Below are 20822 nucleotides of genomic sequence, written 5' to 3'. Positions count from 1 at the left end.
ACTATTCATAGAAACACTAAACAAGGGAGGTCAAGAAAAGAGAGTGGATGGAGACCAGTATCAGGCGTGATTTGTGACAGAATATAGCAGCATGAGTGAAAGGGAAGGTTTGCAAGACGATAGTGAGACCTGCTATGGTGTGTGGTTTAGAGACCGTGGCACTGACAATAAAAGACAGGAGGTCGAGCTGGAGGTGGCTGAGCTGAAGATGCTATTTTCATCGGGAGTGACCAGGATGGACAGTATTAGAAATGAGTATATGAGGGAGACAGTTCAAGTCGAGAGGCAAAAGTTAGAGAGGCTAGGTTGAGATGGTTTGGACATGTGCAGAGGAGGGACAGTGGATTGGACAAAGGTTGTTAAATATGGAGCTGGCAGGAGGGAGGAAAAAGAGGAAGACAACAAAGGTTGTGTGACAGAGGATGGGGTGAGACGGAGGCAGTGGGGACCCCTAAAGGGAGCAGCTTAAAGAAGAAGAGCCTGTGCAATCTAATATATGAGAGGTTAATCAACTAGTAGTCCGTAGATGTAATACATTATAAGTATATTCTTCATGACTGTGTTTTTTTATGCACAAATTATTGTCGTTTATTAAATCTGGTAGGCTAATGCACCTCTACTGAAAAAGCCCAACTCTCGATCCATCTTCAGCTCAAATTGCTGTTTGTCCTGCAGGCCTGACGGTAATATATTTTCCGAGTTACACACAGAGGAAAAGTGGCGATTTGCACAACCTGCAGCCTCAATGATAGTTACACCGTGAAAAAAGTGACAACAGCACAAATGTAATGCTTTGCCAACATTTTCTCATATCTACAACAGTGACTATCTTCTCAATTCAGCTGAAATGTTCACATTTTTGGCCTCAAAATGGGCTCACCCACACATCATTTGCATGTTCTGAATAATGAAACCAATTTAACCAACTGTGGTTCAATATGTCGGTGTAAGTTATGTGGCTGCAGAGTGCTCTCAGGCTGTCAACCAACACAGAGCAGTGGATACAGACAGCCAGAGACCAGAGTGACTTTCTGCTGCGGATGTGTGTCTGTATGTGTGCGTGCGCGTGAGTGCGTGTGTCTGTACGGCCATCGCTGGTACTCTCTGTTCAGTGAAGCGGCTCTAAACTGGAAAGGCCAGTAAATGTGAGGGGAAGGAACTACAATGGACACATCTACAATGTGAGCAGTTTAAGCGGTAATATTTCAGCGTAATGACGGATCAGGTCTCTGACTGCCTTCTCCTTGAACTGCAGACAAGCCATTGAAGGGCTGAAAGAGCCGAGACGGTCAGGTGGGACCTGACCAAGGGATGAACTGAAAGAGTGAGAGAGTGAAAGAGAGAGAGAGAGGCAGAGAAAGAGAGAGAGAGAAAGATAAGGCAGAATATACATACACATATACAGTAGCCTAAAAAGTCACTAATCCCTTGTTTTTCCACAGCTTTTTGTATTTTGTTCTGCATTTTATGTGCATTGTCTTTAGAGCACAAAAATATACATTTTCTCCCTTTCTTTCCTTTCTGCCTCTGCAGTATAAGGTATTCAATAAAGACATAACCTTGAAACATATTTTAACGTCTACTTCAAAGCAAAGTTTAGACATAACTGTGACGTCTCGTTATATTGACGCTTTAGCTCGTATTGTGTGTAAACACAATGGCACTTGCATATCATACCATTTTTCTCTCTATATAGTCTTGTCTGTATCTGAAGACAAACAAATATTCAGCAGGTTATAATATGACGTTTGACGTTATTTGGAATGTTTCTTTAAAATTTCCTGGTTTAAGGAAATCAAAGCAGAGCTGGCAAAAAAGAACGCTGACAAGGATATCCCCTAATGACATCACATTATGCTACTTTTTAATTTAAACTGATAATTCGTTATTTAATTAATTCATTTTCACTTAGACCCAGCTGCTCTTTCTAAAATTGACAGAACCACTGCAGGCCTCTGAAATAAATTATAGGAGCATGCAAAACAACCAGGGGTGTGTGCTTTACTCTTCTTTTTTTTTAGGCCACTGTATATACTGTGTATGCAGATGGGGATGAGAGAGCCTCAGACAAAACAAATACACAGAGGTATCTGTCTAAGTAACGCGGCCTAAAAGTTCAAGAGGGATTACAGTATGTGCTCATATTTGCCGCAGCAGCATTACCCAGGTTCACAGTGAGTTTCACTCTGCCTCCATCCAGCTCCAAGCGCAAGGTGTCTGCAGACTGCTGGGAGGTGGTGGCCATCAGCAGTCCATAGGCCCTCTGGGACATAAAGCGCAGAGACACGTCCTCGGCCTCTGTGTGCAGCGTCCTCGGCAGTACCACTTTTAGATACATGCTGCCGTCATAGCTCACCATGGTGGCCTCTGCAGATTTAGGAATTGGATTTGACCAAAAACGGGAGGGAAAAAAAGTGTTAGCAGACATCCAGAGGGAATCACAGCGTGAAATTAAAAACACGAAGAGGCATTTATGGAACGAAACCTAAATTTGGTCTGAGATTATTTTGGGTGCGACATGATATCCTTTTAGATTGCAGTTTTCATCTGCCGCACCAGATGGCAGAAAAAGCCTGGAGCAAACAGAGAGAGTGGCGAGATTGCAGGCGCAATCAAATTTCTGAAGGATTTATTCCCAACACAGCGCAATAGAAGGGGGATTTTCATTCCTCATACTATTAGCTGCCAATGGAGCTGCGTAATTTGGCCTCTCTGTGAGGAAGTTATCTGCATGGTGAATGCAGAGTGATTCAGGCCGAATCACTCTGCTGAAGAACCACTGCATTTCTGATACTCATAGCACTGGTAACCTCGTGATACTGACAATCCACTAATGAATCGCTGTACTGTAGGTAAATACCGCAATTTGCTGTTGAATGGCTCACATTAAAAACAGCATCATTTTCCATGATACTGTCACTGTCACCAGGTTGGTTTGTATATTTGGAGAGTTATTCTGGATTGAGAGCATGCCTCTCATTTGAATAGCGATGGCATTAGGCAGTATGATCATAATGCAACTGCAAATGAAATTCTTATTGTTTAGGAAGCCTGAGCACTAAGTCCTTTCGATAATGAAATTTGTCTATAGCTACATTGTTTCTATATTTACAGAGACTTTTAAGCCACTACACACCTAACTTAATAAATAAAATACTAGCCAAGTGTGCTAAAAGCTTTGCAGCACCTTTAAAAAGAAAAAAAAAACACACATTTATCTTCCCCATCTACTGCCATCCTTCTTAGATACTCTTACCCTTCTCGCAGCTGGGGCCTAGGTACCCAGTACTGTTGCAGTCACAAATATGGCGATTCCAGCCCTCTCTGCAGTGTCCACCATTGGCACACGTGTCTCTGGTACACCTGACGTGAGTCTCCCTGGTGCAGAAGCTGCTGACACCTGTGGCGCTTTGAATTTCTGCCAGCCTCCGGAGGTTACGGCTCTGTCCATCAATGAACAGGTCCCTCACACAGCCCACGTAGCCGAGGCCGAGGGACGCCGTCCATACCTCAGGGGGCAGCATGAGGTTTTGACGATCCTCTGGCAAACCTCCAAGATACATGTCCCCATCCAGATCAAGGATCTCACTGCCTTCATTAGCAGAAAAGGGGATGCTCTGGCTGTTCACTGAAATAAAACCTGTGGGCCAGGCATTAAGTGTGAGTCAACTTGCACTTACACAGTTTTTTTTTTTGTTGCAGAAAAGGAAGACAGGTGTGTGCGTGGGTTGTGCTGAATGAAAGGCAAGCACAAACTGCGAGATTGAGGAAGTGGGCACCAGGCTGCTTGTCTTAAAAAAAAAAAGTGAATATAATAAAAATGCACTATGTGTCCTTGGGAGATTATTTTGCTTTTGGGCAAAAGCAAAAACTAAAACTTGATCTGTAAAAGTGACGACCTGTGAATTTGGGACCCTTGAGAAGAAATGGATTTTATTTATAGAAACGTGAGGCCAAAATAGAAGAAGTGCAATCTCGTCTTCCACATACGTACCGCACTAATAAGTCAGGCAATTCCTAATTTGAGTTGGGCGACTGTGTAATTGGCCACTTGCTAAATAGGTTAACACAAATTTAAAAATGTCACATGTAGATTATAGCGACTAAAAATATAATTGTAATTAAAAGCTAATATGCATGCATGTTTCACCGCAGTGAATAAAAAACAGGAGCGTGCCAGAGTGACTGTATCCACGCTGACATATGGCGATTTCACAGCTTGGAACCCTTTATAGTCTGCTCCACAGCTAAAACTAGAGAAACACGGCAACAGAAGCAGACAGAAGGCGTACCCCGCTTTCACAAAAGCACAACACTGACTTACCATTGCGCCCTTTTCTCTGGAAGTCCACATGGCACCACTCGCCATCATTGAGCCTCTTGCTACTGGCTTTCATCTTGATGCTGCCAGAGCCCATATCCATGACGAGGAAGAGAAATCCGTCGAGCAGCTCGATGGCAAAGAAGTCGGCCCGGGGCTTCCTATCAGGCTGCGTGCCCTGCAGGCTGCCATGGCTGAACAGCATAAGGCCGCTGGGCTCTGTGGTGCGGAAGTCGAAAGATATGGACCCCGTTTTCTTTGTGTTCCACCTGGGCAATGTCAAGTAGGCAGACGGCGTGTCGAAGGTGACCGGCTCTAGGGCTTCCACATCCTCGCAGCTGAATATCAGGTCACCATGGATACTGATCTTGGGGTCTCGCTGTTCAGCCAGCCGTGACAGCTCGAGTCTAAACTCATTATTCTTGTAGACCACCTAATAAATGAGAGAGATGTCGTGGTGAGATGACAGCTGGAAAAGCGGAATGAATTTAGTACAAAGGTTGAATATTAGTCATCAATAAACACGACAATCAATAGGACACAGCAGCCGACAACACGGCGAATCATTCCTGAACCCGGAGCTGAGACAGAAAGCACTTTAGTGATTTTACATTTGAGTGCATTTATTCTGCAGGATTTCAGGTAGATCATAAAAATATTTTAATTACCAACAAATTATGAGGAGATTATCACGAGACAACAAGAAGGCAGCAGGTGTTAAACCGCTTGTGAAATTGCAAAAAAAAAAGAAAAAAAAAGAAAATGCATTTAGATTTAGATGCAAATGCAAATATTTTAGACATTTAACTGGCTCATTTAGGAATGCACAATGTGTCTGACATAATCATCTTAAATTCAGAGCGGAGGAACAGGAGGAGGAACACTGCACCCACACGATGGCAAACAATTTGGTGTATTTATACCGAGGTAAACTGAAAGAGATCAAGTCAAGGCAGAGATGGTGAGTGGGAGAGAGGCGGCCTTGACCCTTTACAAGCTCAGTGCGAAATTTATTATTTAAAATGGGTAAATTTAGTAAACATGCACTCGTGATCTGCAGAACAGTCGTTAAAAAAATAAATAAACATGAGAAACTCATTTGCCTTTGAGGAATATTTTGCTGGTGATTTAATATTTTAGTGAAATTCAAAAACAACCTTTTGTACATATATTTACTTGCATATACAAGACTCCAGATAGACAATGCCCCTGTTTTCAACATAAAGCATACTGGGAGAGAATGCCTGCGCAGGCTTCTTTGTCTTGTTGTTGTATTTTCTGCTTTCATTCTGGCTTCATCAATATGCACAGTAGGAAACCGTGGTCCTTGTCTCATTTTGTATCAGTTGTAAGTCACCCCGAGCCCACTGTTATCTGCCACATCACTCTGCAACCAGTCACTGCCTGAGGTGACACACCACACAGCACAGAGGACTAACAGCAGAGCTGAGAGGCAATTTGAGCCAATATCACACTTCACACTGCCTCAGTGTGACTAATTAAGCAGTGAAATCAGATGGCGAAACTGACCATCGAGAAATGAGTGTAACAAGCAATTTTAAAATGGGAAGACAGTCAATCAAGGCAGTCACTTACACAAAGAGGGAACAGCGTGTTTTCAGTAAACAACCAACATCACCAGCGAAAACGCACAGATGGCTACAAAAAGACACTGTGACCTCTGCAGGGCTATTATATAAGCCAAAGGACAAAGCAAGAAGCGGAATCCTATTTCACCAATTCAGATGCTTGTTGTTTGTGACATGGATTACAGAGTATCCCAAAACACAAGAAATAAAGCCCTTTAGTGCCAACCGGCAAAGTCCCTGTGTCATTTATGTTCAAAAAGTACAGCATAACAAACTGTGAGAATGAGGACCTTCTCTTCTCCCAACAGCTGTGTGAAGACGTTCTCCATAACCAAATTGGGTGCAATCTGTGAAGCATTAAAGTACACGTAGCTAATGGTTAGGCATGCGATATCTGGAAGGTACATGCACGGCAGCATAATAAAACGACATAGCGGCAACTTTGAAAAACAAATTCATCTCTGCCTGCTGGTTGTGACATTCATCTGAATGTTTCTCCTGCACTGATGAACCTGATGGCCTCTCCTCGGCAGCTCTCATATCTACTATCCTGAAACATGTAGGGGGATTAGTCATTGCCTACGCTGTCTACATTCAGTAAAATAAGACAGAAAAAAATGAGTATTTTCCTCACTGTTCACTTTTTCCCCCCACGCGGACCAAGAGGAATACAATATGTGCCGCATGTATTTGTGAATACCTTCTACTCACCACAGAGCTTTGATTTTTTTACTTCATCACCAAACTCAAGCGCTCGCTTATGGACTGACACATCTCAGATTTCTTGGCAGGCCGATCCAGTTATGACCAGCTCTGCCTGTGTCACCGCTCACACTCATTATCAGGGTTTGTCAACCCTTCTTCATGACTCTTTATCGCGTCACACTCTTCCCGCATGCCTACAGTGTGACTGTGTGACTACACACAGAAGTAGTAGGTCTAAACACCATCACCAGTCACACCGCCCACAGAGCGGAGGTTGCAGCATTGGCAGCGGTGCTGGGACAATAACCTGTCCATAAATAACATCTCCTTTTCGTTTTAGTAGATGCAAACTGCATAGTAATGATGTAGATGGTGCACTTAAAATCAGTCAGTGGAAATACTTTTAGTGGGTTTAAATATTTATGTTATGAGGTTTATTAAAAAATGATTATATGTTTGTTATTGTTTGTTTACAAATGGCTTTATTAATAAATCTGTCTGTTTTAGTGTTGAATTTATAGGAAAATGTATATATATATGCAAACTGTGTTGACGTTATGACTAAAAATGAATAACAGCCTTGAACATATTTAAAAATAAAAACTGCTGGCAGCTCTCTGAGACTGTACTTAGGCAGTAATTGTGCTTAAATGTCGAGCTAGAATATTCAGAAAAATTTGTATGAATGCCCCTCGGAAAATTAAACCCAGCGCTGGTGGGGTGGAGGTGAGGGAGTCGGGTGGGGGCCAAGACAGGAGAGTGGAAGATGCTCAGATTTCCATTTCAAGTGACTGGGATGGACATTTATTGCTATTATTAAGAGCATTAGGAACGCATTAAGGAAATTTTAGTGGGATCTGTTGTTTCTTATTATTGTTCATTGTGAGAAGACAAAATAAACAATAATAAATATAACTCACATACTATTCTAATTTGAATCTAGGGTGCCGTCTGTGTATATGAGAAACGTGACGCATTTAACACAAATAGAGCACTAACATCGCATTCGCAGGAGGATTACTAAATGAACGTAATAACAGGAAAATCAAATGAATTGTGATTTAAAATACATTTTGTTCAAAAAACATTAGATGTTAATAATCTCTGTATGTGCGGCGATGCACGTGCAGATCAGGCCACCTGTCAAGGAGGAGATAGAGACAAGGTACAGACATGGAATGCATACATGCTACAAGGTCATTATAGTAAAATGAATAATTCTGGGAATAAAGTCCAAATTTTTGGAAAAACCTGAAGTACTATTTTGACTTTAATCTCAAAATTAAGAATAATTAAATCAAAATGGAGCCTTCTAGTGTGTTTTTTTCTTAAAGTCTCTAATATTCCATTGGTATAATATGGCTTAGACTGAGCTCAGGTTTGGACATATGCAGAGGAGGGATGGTGGATATACTGGATGTGGAATACAAAGGATGTGGAATATGGAGCTGCCAAGCAGGAGGGAAAGAGGAAGACTCAGGGAATATTCCTGGATGTAGTGAAGGAGGTTGTTGTGACAGAGGAGGATGTTAGGGATAAGGTGAGATGGAGGCAGATGATCCGCAGTAGCGACCCTTAAAGGGAGACTTTGAACATTAAGGAATATTTATGACCAAGTTACTGATATCATACACAAAAACCTGGTGAAAGCAAAATATCTGGGCTAACAAACTTGCCCATTTATACACTGTATATTCATTTTGATATAAAATGTTTGGGGTTTTTTGACCATGGTATTACATAGAATTACCTAAATTACTTAAAATGTATTGTTACATGTTGTTTCAACAGGCAGTAACACACATTGTCTTGTAACATCCATGTTGTTTCCACAAGACTTGAACGCACTGAGGTCAGAAGAACAAACTCTGACTCAGGAAATAGGACTAATCCAGGGAACATGTAAATGCAAGGTTTAGCACAGGGTTGCCTTGATCAAAACACTCATTCATACATAAATACCTTAATAAATTAGTACTTCATACACAAACCCAAAGCATACAGGAATTATTTTGCAGGTATTTGGTAAAAACAGACAAAGAAGTGGACAATTTAAATTCTGACCGGCAACGAAAAGTCCACAGATTACTAAAGTCATCTAAATTTATCTTGTGAGTGGGTGGGCTCGATTAACTGTAGCTAAATTCACAACAATCCAGCTAGGCAGTCGATACTACTCGCTTAAAAACCACAAACCTCATAACGGCAACATCAAGATAAGCATAATCCTTTTTGGGGGGAACCACAGATCACTGTCCAGTTCCTGTTGTGACATTTAAACTAGACCAGTGCACAGTAATCACAGCATATTACAACTGTAAAAATCACAGATATCTCTAACTTCTTTCTGTATGCAACATCTGATTGAACTTTAAAACTTGAACTCCCATATTTTGCCTCACAAAATCCAATTAATCAAAATATTATCTGAAGATTTCATTCCTCCACTACACCAGCTGGCTGCTTTGTCATTAGCAGTTGGCAATTTAAGCAGTTTTTTCAACCGGATCCCAAAAAGAAAATGTGAAACCGAAGTACGAAGAAATCTTCATGTTAGTTTAAGCAGGCCAGCACTGATGAACAAGAGCATACCCGACAATAATCAGTCCTTAATCTACTTGTACCAAGACAGTAAGACAGTCCTTCTGACTGCCAAGCACTCACACTTAATGAAGCCGCTGCTCGTTATGCTCCGACCTGGCACTGCTGTTATTAGCTTAGTCACGTTATTTCCACTCTATTTGCCTTGTGCATTATGTGTAACCTATATCTAAGTGATGTGTCTGCTCTGTCCTTGGTGCATTGTTCTCCCTGCTGAATCCAGAGGAGCTCGATTTAATGGGGATCAGGACAGGCGGCTAGTAAGAGTTTATAAGCAATTACGGAATAAATGGTCTTATATTGTGTGACGTCAGTGTCTCTGACAGAAGTAAACTCAGCTGTATGAGCTGGGGTATTAACCCTGAAGAAAATCGGCCTCCCTGATGTCTGTGTGACTTTTAAATATCAGACTGCTGCCTGTTTAATCACGTCTCCTCCTAACTCTCTTTGGGTAAGGGGAAAGCATTTCTCTTATTTTAAGGCTCACAGCACATCAGTTGCTTTTTTTATGAGACGGCTCAGTTCATTAAAAATTTGTGAGACCTGGCTGAAATTGGGCATTAACCCATAATTTGCTGCTTTACCTAAACATCTAGTACCAAGTACATGATCTTTACTCGCTTGCTGAAGATAATCAATGTGACAGGTGCAGGTCAGACTTAAAGCACTTAAAAAATGCAGAAGAGGGGATGAAAATCAGCTCCAAACTGTGTTTCAGGAATGAACATGAGATGCATCTGTTTCTTATGCATATCAGTGCTACATTCTCAAAGGGGTTCCCACAGGAATCTATAAATGCATATGCTCTGCACAGCACAACCTACCAGCTGAAAGTTTCTCCTTCAAACACCCTACAACAGGAGAATCAATATCAGTGCGAGGGGTAATTTTCTGTACGCAGAACATGCTCTGCTTAAAGGGTTGCGCTACCTAAGGAGGGTCGGATAGTATTTCCAGTTTGCTGCCGAAGCTGAGGTCAAGCTGTACTCACATCTTTCAGACAGCCCATGAAGTTGTTGCTGACCGGGGAGCCTGGCAGGTCAGCTGTGTTTAGGCTGCCCCCTATGTAGAAGAGATCATCAGAGCCCAGCATGGTGTTGTCCTCCTGGGTGTAGCCAGTGGTGGTGAGAATCCCGTCCACCAAAATCGTCACCTACAGGGATAAAAATCCCGGCACGTTAGGAAAATAAAATCCAAGATTTTTAAACCAAGTGGAAAGAAGCGGCCTAATTATTTCATGCTTCATTTCTTGATTTGAAATAAGCATGTCGTAATGTTGGCTCTTGAAGGCAATTACAAGAACAGCTTTGAAAGGTTCACTAATCTCAACTGATCCCCATTTCTGATAAACCAGCATGATCGTAGCGAAGTCAACGTATGATAAATGTGGGCTCTGCTGATATTTTGGCTCCAAAGCAATTTGGGATGCTACAGTTAATTTAAGATTAAAGGTAACAGGATGGCAAGCTACATTTACTTGAATATTGGCACCATCAAAGCAAGAGATTTCTTCTATCAATGTCATCAGTAAACAGGGAAGAAAACGAATGACTGAACAGGGATATAGAAGTAAAAATGATATGCTTGTTGCCATGACAATAAGCCTACAGTAACAAGTATTTCTGCACAAATGTAACAGCTCCCACTTAGGGGTAATAAGTGAAAACAATTACCATTTCTTTTGTTGGGAGCATTATTCCATTTCATTTCAGGAAATTCTACAGTAGAATGCAATTTATTTGTATATTGCACTGCATATAATAAATATCACAAAATGCATAAACAAACAAAATAAAGTGTTGAGCATGCATGGTCACAGATTCAGTTAATTGTTCCGATGTCTCATGCTACACACAATAATCCTGAGTGGAAGGACACTGTGCATAAAATCCTTCAGTCAGATCATTAGCTTGGAAAATACCACAGATCATGCAATGTTTTCACATAGGGAGAGGATGCAAAGAGCAAACGCCAGTACAAATCTCTATCCACTAGCTCCAGGTTATACTTGTAGGCGATCAGTCAGCAGGGCAAAATCAAAAAACAATACCCAAACAACCTAGGAAAACAGAATAAAAAATTAAGGATCAACAAGAGTAGAGTAAGGCAAAGGATTCACAACATGAATAAATGGCGATAATGCATTGCTACAAATAAGTTCAATGATGATCTGTAATGTACTACTAGAGGGTGTAATTAGCTAACTGGGAACAGGTGGTGCAGAAAACTGGTGGGAAGGAAACAAAGTGTGGAAGGAAAACTAAGAACCAAGGATTACAAAAAGCTAAAAGGAAAAAAAACAGGAAATGAGAGAGATGAGAGAGAGGGAACTATTTCCCAAATTCTCAAGTAAACACCCGCAGGGGAAAATAAGCATTATAAAATGTGGAATCATTTCTAGCTTCGCTTAAAAAATCATTTAAAATGTGGGACTTGTGACCCTTGCATCTCGAGAATGAGTTAACTATGTAAAAAGAACCGTGTCTATTTTTATGAATATCATAAGAGGATGAGAGACAGCATGGTATGTTTAGGCTTCAGGTCAATAAAACGAGGTCCTGCCTTTCCATTTGCTGCTACTGGCAGGTATTGATTTCTATCTATCTGGTACTGAAGCCTTGAGTATCTTTGCCTCGGACCTTGGACAATGAGAAGGCTTGACTGAGGGTTGATGAAACTGCACATGAAGAAATTTCAGAAAAATGTGTTTCATGTCTGGGAAGTGATTGATCTTGCTTTCTTGTTCACTCCAAAATGTCTACAGAAGCATGGCCGATGTCTAAGATGGTGGTGACACCCACCTACTTTACTGGCATTTGAATATCTGAGGTGAGGGATCGGTGCGTTCAAAGGTAATTACTGATTTAGGTCATTATTAATTAGAAGAACACACTGGGAGAATATACAGGCTCCAGACCTGGATGGCACACTTTGAAGCTGACCTTTTATCATTAATTTTGCCAGCATTTCGACATCGCCGGTGTTATGTAGTGCTTATTAAATGGTAATATATATTTATGACTGTCAGTGTAGCTCAGGAGGTTTTCAAAAGAGTATTCATGAGGTACAACAACAGATAATCAGCAAGCATGTTAGTGAGTTCTGTGTTCTGAGCATGCCACTAAATAGGTGGATGCATCGATAACAAGGGTTGAAAGGCAGAGAAAATGAGCACCAACGAGTTTGCCCAAAACAGACGACACAAAAGGCAGATGGAGAGAGAGAGATAGTAATAGGAGGAATTCTAGAGTGAAAAGCACCACCGGATCTAATAAAATGTTTCCACCAGCACTCTCGTGGGAGTTACAGTTCCTCCTATCTACATGTCAGTGAGCTAACTTATCTGAGGGGAAAGCAATTTACACAGGGATCAAATGCATGCCTGAAAGCATAAGTGACGTTGTAAGCATCGGATTGCCGCTCTTCTGGAAGCCAGGCTAAGGAAATAGAAGTGGAGGAGGATGCACGTTTATATGCAGGTTAACGTGACAGGTTTAGAATATATTGGCGATGATGAGATGGTTAGATACAAAATGAGTTCTTCTTTAGAAAAGAAATCTAACATTTATATGCACTGCATGAGTCCCACTCATCTTAGGGAATATATTTAGTCTGGTTATAGTTCAAGTAAATTTACAGAGCGATTGCTTTGTGGGGAACAGAAATGCTAGCGCCGCCTTTCCCTTTAGAAGCTCAGCTTTCTTAGGGTTTAAGTATTGTACTGAACTCAGTTAGCTAAGATAATGGTAACAGCGACATTAATGCCATTGTCCAATGTATCTGACTAATACAGAGCATACTGGAGCATATTGGTCAGATACGCAGTGAGAGCACAATTTAGGGTGGATGGACTCTTAGCTTACGCTTAGCTTAAAGTGAAGACATAACAGATTAGCTGGAGAAACATAACTGACAGCTAAATAAACATAAACACAGCTAGAAGAGAGTGAATGATCATTATATTATCTGTTACTGCTCTGTGTGTAAATACACTGAACTGCTACTTCATTAGGCGCAGCCATTCATCTGCTCGTCAATGCAAATATCTAATCAGCCAATCATATGGCAGCTACTCAGTGCATTCAGGAATGTAGACATGGTCAAGATGACCTGCTAAAGTTCAAACTGAGCACCAGAATGGGGAAGTAAAGGTGATTTAAGTGACCGAATGTAGCATGTCTGTTGGTGCCAGATGGGCTGGTCAGAAAATGGACCTACTTTTGTGTCTCGGGTTTACCAAGAAGGATTAGAAAAAGAAAAAAAAACTGAGTGCATGCCAAAGCTTGACGCAGAGGGCTACAGCAGCAGAAGACAACCACACCTGTGCCTTAGCTTTCAGCTAAGAACAGGAAAACGAAGCTCAACAAAAGTGGACAATAGAAGATTGGAAAAATCTTGCCCAGTCTGATGAGTCTGCTGTCTACTGCAACATTTAGATGGTAGGATCAGACAAACAACATGAAAACATAGATCCATCCTGCCATGTATCAATAGTTCAGGCTGCTATTGGTATAATGATATGAGCAGGGCTCGCAAAATCGCTAGCCCGACATCCCGGGGCTAGCGATTTTTCCAGTCGGGCTACCAAAATCTGTCTCTGCCCTGCCCGTCGGGCTATCATAGGAAAATATATTTCAATGCTTTTGCATTCTTTCGGAAATGTAGCTGGGTAATTATGTCATTGGCATCGGTGAGCCACTGTCAATATGTGACATATTGAAATCGTGTTTGAATTTGCGCTTGTTTTTTGCTTTCACTTTGCAATCACGGGAACTGTGTATAGAGAGCGACAGCACTGATTGGTGAGTGATGATAATTTGCGCACCAATTCCTCTGACATCGTCTTATCAATCGTTAGCTTACTATGCAAACATGACAAGTGAAATCTCCCGCAGCAAGCTTAAACATGTGAGAGGTTGATCGCGCAGAGAATCGCTGAGCTTATGTGAGTCCGTGTGTAAAAGCAGCAGGATATATATTTTAGTTCTGCTGAGCCAAATAAGACAGGTCAGGGTGAAGAAGTGACAGCCAAAGAAAAGCTTACCACAAAACGGAAAAGTTATGACAAATCAGACTATAAGGCAAAAAGAAAGTGCAGCTTTATGGTTTCATGGACAAAAGAATTTCTGTGGCTGCGATATGATGAGCTATATAACCAGGGCTGCACATAAGTGGTCCGCAGGTGCGCATTCGCTGTCAAAATAAAAAAACGCGCACAAGATAAGAAGTTGCAGCGCGTGTTTGCGTACATAAGATTTTCTGGAGGAGGACAGACATTTGTTTAGAACTCTTAAAGATGTCGAAGAAGCAAGCTCCTTTAAGCAATTACTTTGGTTTTCCTCCACATCCAAAGAAATGTCAGAAGGAGTCCAAACCACAAAAGAAGCACGTATTCTCGGGAAAGTGTTTGCAGGAGGTGAGCTGGCTTCAAACAAATGATGAACGCACAGAGGTGTGGTGCAGAATGTGCCGTGAAAATCCCACTCTAGCGGACAAAAACAGTGCATTTTATATGGACGCAAACGCGCGTTGCAACTTCTTATCTGGTGCGCGTCTTTTATTTTGACAGCGAATGCGCACATGCGGACCACTTATGTGCACCCGTGTAAATAACATAATGTTCTGCCGGGTGTGTTGTTGCTTTTCCCTCGATTTCTGAGTCGACAAGCGCCTTTGTTACTGGGACCAGTCATTTTAAGAAAGGCCCCCATTAGAACCCATGAGAAATGCAAGAAATGCATTATTGCTCAGTCTGCAATATCTTTCCCAGAACAAACACCAATTGCAAATAACATACTAAAAATAAACCTGAAAATCAGTTTAAAACAGCGTACTATGTTGCAAAGAGTGAACTACCACTGGCACAATTTAGCAGTCTTTGCAAACTTCAAAAAGCAAATGGCCTCGATCTTGGTTCCACTTGCCTCTTTCCTGTGACTTCAGTGGAAATTTCAAATTCAGGATCTGACACAGACAGACTCATGTTCTACACAGTTCTTACAAGTTCATAGAAATTTCTGTTCAATTAGAACCAAGTATTTGAGTTGATGATTGTAATTTTTATACAATGTTGTAATTTGTGTTTAAACAATTTTTTGATTAATGTTTTGTTTCCGTTACAATATTATACATTAAAGTATAATATTGTAACGGAAACAAAACATCAATCAAAAAATTGCTCTCTTTTTTATTCGGGCTACTTAAATTTATTTTGGGCTACCAAAAACTGAAGAGTCCCTGCCCGAAGGGCTACCAGGGATTTTGAAATTTTGCGAGCCCTGATGAGGAATGTTTTCTTGGCACATTGTTACCCCTTTAGTACTAATTAAGCATCATTTAAACACCACAGCCTACCAGAGCATTGTTGCTGACCATGCCTACCCCTTTTTGACCACAATGTACCCATCTTCTGATGGGATGCCCAGCAGGAAAATGCACCATGTCACAAAGCTCAAATCATCTCAAACTGTTTTTTAAACACGTCAATGAGTTCACTGTACTCAAATGGCCTCGACGGCGGCAGATCTCAATCCAACGGAGCACCTTTGGGACGTGCTGGCACGCGAGATTCGCCTCATGGATGTGCAGCTGACAAAATGAGCTTGTTATCATGTCAATATGGAACAAAATCTCTGAGGAATGTCTCCAGCTGACAAGTTTACAACATCAGTATCAATACCCCATCCACCAAATGAGCACTTTTGTAGTCATTATACTGTTTCTTTCTTCTTCTTTTTTTTTACAGGAATTGACGAGCGAGGAGTGGCTCTGACTGTGAAACCCTGTAAGGCCGCTACTTGTCAATCAAAAGGTAATCAGACCAAAATCAAATCTTGCTTTATTTTCTGCCAGCACTTCAAGGGCATTTCCATTCGTCATTAGGACTCCTGACAGTTGTAAACACCTAATTATACTCATCTTATGAATCTTTTTTCTTCTTCACTAGTTTGTCTCTCTGCAGTTTGTTGCTGCAGTTATGAGCAACAAGGTTGCAGTGGTGACAATGCAAAAAAAAAAGGTAAATTTGTGAGACCTAAAGAAATGAGTAATTATGTGTGGGCTTGTTCCTGCAAGCAACCACTTTACATTACACTCACTCCCACTTATTCAGTGTCCATACAAAAAAGTGCAGCTGTAAGGTATTATATGAGGAGACTAACAGAATAGCAGGATGATGCAGTCAAAGAAGAATGCCAGTGGGGTAACATTTAATGTAACGGACACATCCTTGCAGTAAATTAGACTGGGAATTCAGTCCCTTGTCCTGACTGCTAATGATATGAAACCTTAAGGCCGAGTTGTACTTGGCTGGAGTACAATAGGTACAGCAGTACATGGTTGGACACGTGCACTGGCTGTATTCATTATTTAAGCTCTGCTTTCTCTCGCAAGTCCCCATATACTGCTGCAATGCTACATCAGTGGCTAAAGCTGCAAAAAATATATTTTTGCACTCTCCGTTCAAGAGTTGGTAATGAACAGGCTCCTGATATCATCACTACTGTGGGACGAATGAATAGGATGAATAATGAGTTAAGTTTTTATTACAAAAAATGTATTAAAAGAATATATGACAATCTTGTGGGTGCAAGAAGGAATCAATTCTCTGAATTAAGAAAAAGAGTGATTTCTAGAAATTCAATCTAGGGGCAATGACCTAATAGACGCTTGCAATATCAGGATAGGGAATGTGGCAGCAGAAGCATTCAACAGAATCCAACACAGTATTTGTTTACTGGCAGTTCACACTGCCGGAGGTTAATAGCAGCCTATCTAAACTCTATTTGCAAAGGACTGCCATTTCCTGCAGCTCATAAGAATCAGATCCAAATCTTTTTTATATTAATAAGCTGAAAGATACACTTTAAATACTGTTACAATACTGTGTACAGTGACTGATTTCTCATCATCTCATACAGATCGCTTGCAGACTGCAATTATATTGACTTCTGCGTAAATACAATCTACACATTTTACAAAAAACTGCAACTTTCTTAAGCAGAATACAAAATCATAAGTAATGGATGTATACACACCTGACGGAGGTTGCGCGTCACACGAACATCATGCCAGATATTGTCATTAAACCTCCCACTGGTTGGTTCCACCAGGGCTTCAAAAGCACCAGAGCCCAGGTTGATGACCAGCCACAGAGCGCCATTTCTCAGAGACAGGTTGACATAGTCAGCTGACATCCCCGTGTGAAGCAGCAAGGCGTTCCTCTGCAGCGTCCGGAAGGACAGCGTGATCTCGTCCAGGTTACTCTGAATGGGAGTCTGGGATAGGTTGTAGCTGAAGAACTCATTGCCTTTAAAGGTGGCCACTGACTCCTCCTGCCCTGAGAGTCAAAGAGAAACAGCTTAGATAATTGTTCCTTTCATCCAGCTTAACCTTTACTTATCTACTGGGTGCATTCACTACTTTATTTTGCTAAAATAGAGCAGGCTTGGTGGGTGATATTAGAGGCTAAAATGAGCGGAAAATGCATTGTGTCGTATTGCTTCGGAAACATTTCACTAAGACCCACTTGAACAGACCATGTGTGTATTTTGTAAAGCTATTAAAACGTTACAAAGTCACTGTACAGTCAGATGAACAAGTGTACATTTTCAGCGTGCTGTTTCCATAGTAAAGTATATGTCTTTATGTCTTTTTCTTTTTATTAACATATGCAGGGAAAAAAAGGCAGCAATAAAGTGATCCTTACTGACAAGTACTTTCATTGTAGTCAAAGCCTAATGAAGTGTATTCATCTTTCATAAGACCGACATAAAAACACACTAGAGCTACAGCATTACACCACATCCTCAGCTGAGAAAGGTCCTGATCAAGACGTGTGCACTTTTTACTCTCATTTGAGAAGAATTTGCTAAAAAAAATAATTATACAACGACAGCCGCTTTATCCTTTATTCAGCAGGGTTTTTTTTAAAATGCCAATATCAACGTGTAAGGCTTGGCTAAACATTTAATTCACACTCACATTCCAGGGAATGTCCACTAGGTAATGCACACAGTGAAATATACAGAAGGGAACTTCACCAACTGTTCAGAGGGAAGCAGATAGAGCTTGATTAAAGATGTTGTTTTTGTATTTGTCAATGTTTCTTAGAATTCCACATGTTAGCAATTTTTCTCAAGCAACCCCATCAATGTATCCTTGATGGCAAACATCACACGGCACGTAAATAATAAATCATTCTTGACAGCTTACAGCTCATTCAACAGTTATGCTGCTAATACACCTTCCACAAGGTGACAGTTTTGAGTTTGTTTTTTTATTTTTTATTTTTTTTCTCAATTCACGACCTCACAGGCAGCCCTACTGCACACGAAATTAGAAAGAAACACTGAATTTTGTTTCGCTTCAGAATTCACGAAGGCCTTCCGTGCACGCACAACCTTTCACCATCAAATTCTAAGTTTAGTTTTTCTGATATTGAACCAAAGTTTTGCTTCGACACAGGGAGTAACACTAACAACTTTACAACACATAGTACTGCTGCTGTCCTTTGCTCTTTATGAGCTACTAAGCAAGCTGTTTCAAGCTAGAAGGATAAGCTGACCCTTTAGTTGATGCTTGTTTGTTTGCACAGCAAATGTCAGCTTTGGTACTCAGGGGCCAATTTAAGGCTGCAGGATGAGCAGTCCTGTTAGTCTGTATTGTTTGTGCAGTGTAGTCGCTCAACTCTTGAGCACACAGCTACTCGTTGAGCTACTGGCGCAGAGCATGAATGCAAACTTCCTCATTTGGCTGAGGTTTAAGGTGTAAAGTAGAACCAAGTGGAGCCAATAGTGACAGTTACAACTACAGGGAAATTATAGCACTTGAACTAAAAGTGCCTTTGTGTCATTTTTCATTCTAAATACAGAAGGATTTATCATAAGAGATAAACCTTAATGACAAGAAGATTTGCATCTAAGCTGTGCACATTCTACAGAACGCAATCTGCCTAATAGGCTTCCTGTCATTCTGTGATGAAGATGTCCCCAGCATGACCCTGAATCTGTCTTGAAGGTCTTTCTTCAAATGGGAGGGGTAGACGGCCTATAGCTCTGCTTTTCAGCTCTCCTAGAAGGTGTCCTACTGTCTGCAGCAATAATGTTTACCACTCTGTAAAAAAAGAAAAGAAAAAAGGAACAAGAAAAAAGGAAATAGTAGCTTTGTTTTGTCTGACACCAGACAGACTTTGGCACTAACTCTGAAGAAATATCTTCAAAGACCCTAGCTGCAGTCAGTACGCCAGCTAAAAGATGCTGCTGGAGCAGTTTAGCACTTTATGCATGTTATAGCTATACGAGGGTGGGGTGTCGGAGAGTGAGGGGGTGGATGGGCCGTCCACCCTCTTGGATTCAGCTATAAGACCATTGTGCTGAACCACGTCTCGATGTAAATGGAAACACATCAATGAAAAAAGGAGGCTCAGCAGAAAATAACAGCAGCACCGACAATCTCTACATGCCTCTCCTGCTTCTCATCTCATTGTGGCATGCGCCACCTTGCCCCCACTCTCGTCTTACTATACACCATTCAATCTACTTGCAGCCCAAGGTTTTGAAATAAATTCCCTCTAAATTCAGGATACAAATACAAGCGAGTCCTTCTAGAAGGACACTGCTCATGGCCAATCCAATGAAGCGTGCAGCTACAAAATATGGAGAGCGAAAGCATCCTGGATGTTACTATAACACCGGATAACTCTAAGACAGTCAGTGTAAGATTTATCTATAATTCTGCTGCTGGGAGCTATACGTAAGCTCCTGATGGTCATACCATGAGGTGAGAAAAAGGGTTCAGCCACCAGGTGAGAAGACTGTTACTATTAGACAAATTCCACCACTCACGCTGTTCATTAATATTAAGGTTTACAGCAGAGTAATTTCAAAATGATGCAAAGCCGGGGGCACAGATGCAGCTGGTAACGTTTGTCTGTGGCTCAGAGGCGGGGACTGGGTTATCAGGCAGAGTGCGAGCAGGCTGTGGGGCAGCAGCTGACCACTGGTGTGTAGCTCTGTAGGTGGTCATCAAGCTACACCTGTGCCTGAATAATCTCATCTGGGTGCACACGCTGGCGAAGGAGTGTGGGAGTGAAATATTCACAAGCTGCCGCTTCTCAATTTCCAGAAGTCTGCATATTTGTGGCAAAACAAATAGAGACTAAGTCTGAGAGCGCTCGCTCAAGTATGCGCCCCGGGGCTGAAGGTGGAACACAGTTAATAACAAATGTTTGTTATAACATGAGATGGTTGAATAAAGCGCTGATGTCTCATGTATATCCCATGAGGTCAGACGTGCAGCGCTCTGTGTTGCCAGCTGTAACTGTGCTTTGCCTGAGCATTGAGGGTTATTTCTGCAAATCTTGATTCCACAATCAATTACCAACTTCTTCTTCATTTAAATGCGTGAAATTGAACAATTACGTTTAGGCTTCATTTCATGACAAATCGCACTGTGGTTGGCTTCAGGACACATTTACTGTATGATGTACTATATGCTTTGTATAACAGCATTTTTCTAATACAGCAGAGATGATTAATCTTTGTACGATTGAGGACGTAGTGGCGTACAGTATATTCACCCACACTGTTCTGTCAGAATATCCATTG

General features: G+C 41.3%; 1 protein-coding gene across 4 annotated transcripts in view; it reads right to left on the bottom strand.

The window, feature by feature from the left end:
* Positions 1-20822, bottom strand: part of LOC146379054 (neurexin-2-like) — a 126519-nt gene that overhangs the window by 71715 nt on the left and 33982 nt on the right. For all 4 annotated transcript variants that reach the window (XM_084942324.1, XM_084942325.1, XM_084942327.1 and 1 more), the window contains 5 exons: positions 17253-17554; positions 10208-10369; positions 4325-4754; positions 3257-3640; positions 2164-2367 (listed from right to left, as the gene is read on the bottom strand). In XM_084942324.1, the coding sequence (XP_084798450.1) occupies positions 2164-2367; positions 3257-3640; positions 4325-4754; positions 10208-10369; positions 17253-17554 (1482 nt within the window). The remainder of the gene's footprint in view (positions 1-2163; positions 2368-3256; positions 3641-4324; positions 4755-10207; positions 10370-17252; positions 17555-20822) is intronic.

The sequence above is a fragment of the Perissodus microlepis genome, chromosome 10 (assembly GCF_051167445.1).
Source record: "Perissodus microlepis isolate ML-2025 ecotype Zambia chromosome 10, ASM5116744v1, whole genome shotgun sequence".
Classification (NCBI taxonomy): domain Eukaryota; kingdom Metazoa; phylum Chordata; class Actinopteri; order Cichliformes; family Cichlidae; genus Perissodus; species Perissodus microlepis.
The sequence above is the reverse complement of the archived record's forward strand: the minus strand, read 5'-3'. Positions and strand labels throughout refer to the sequence as shown.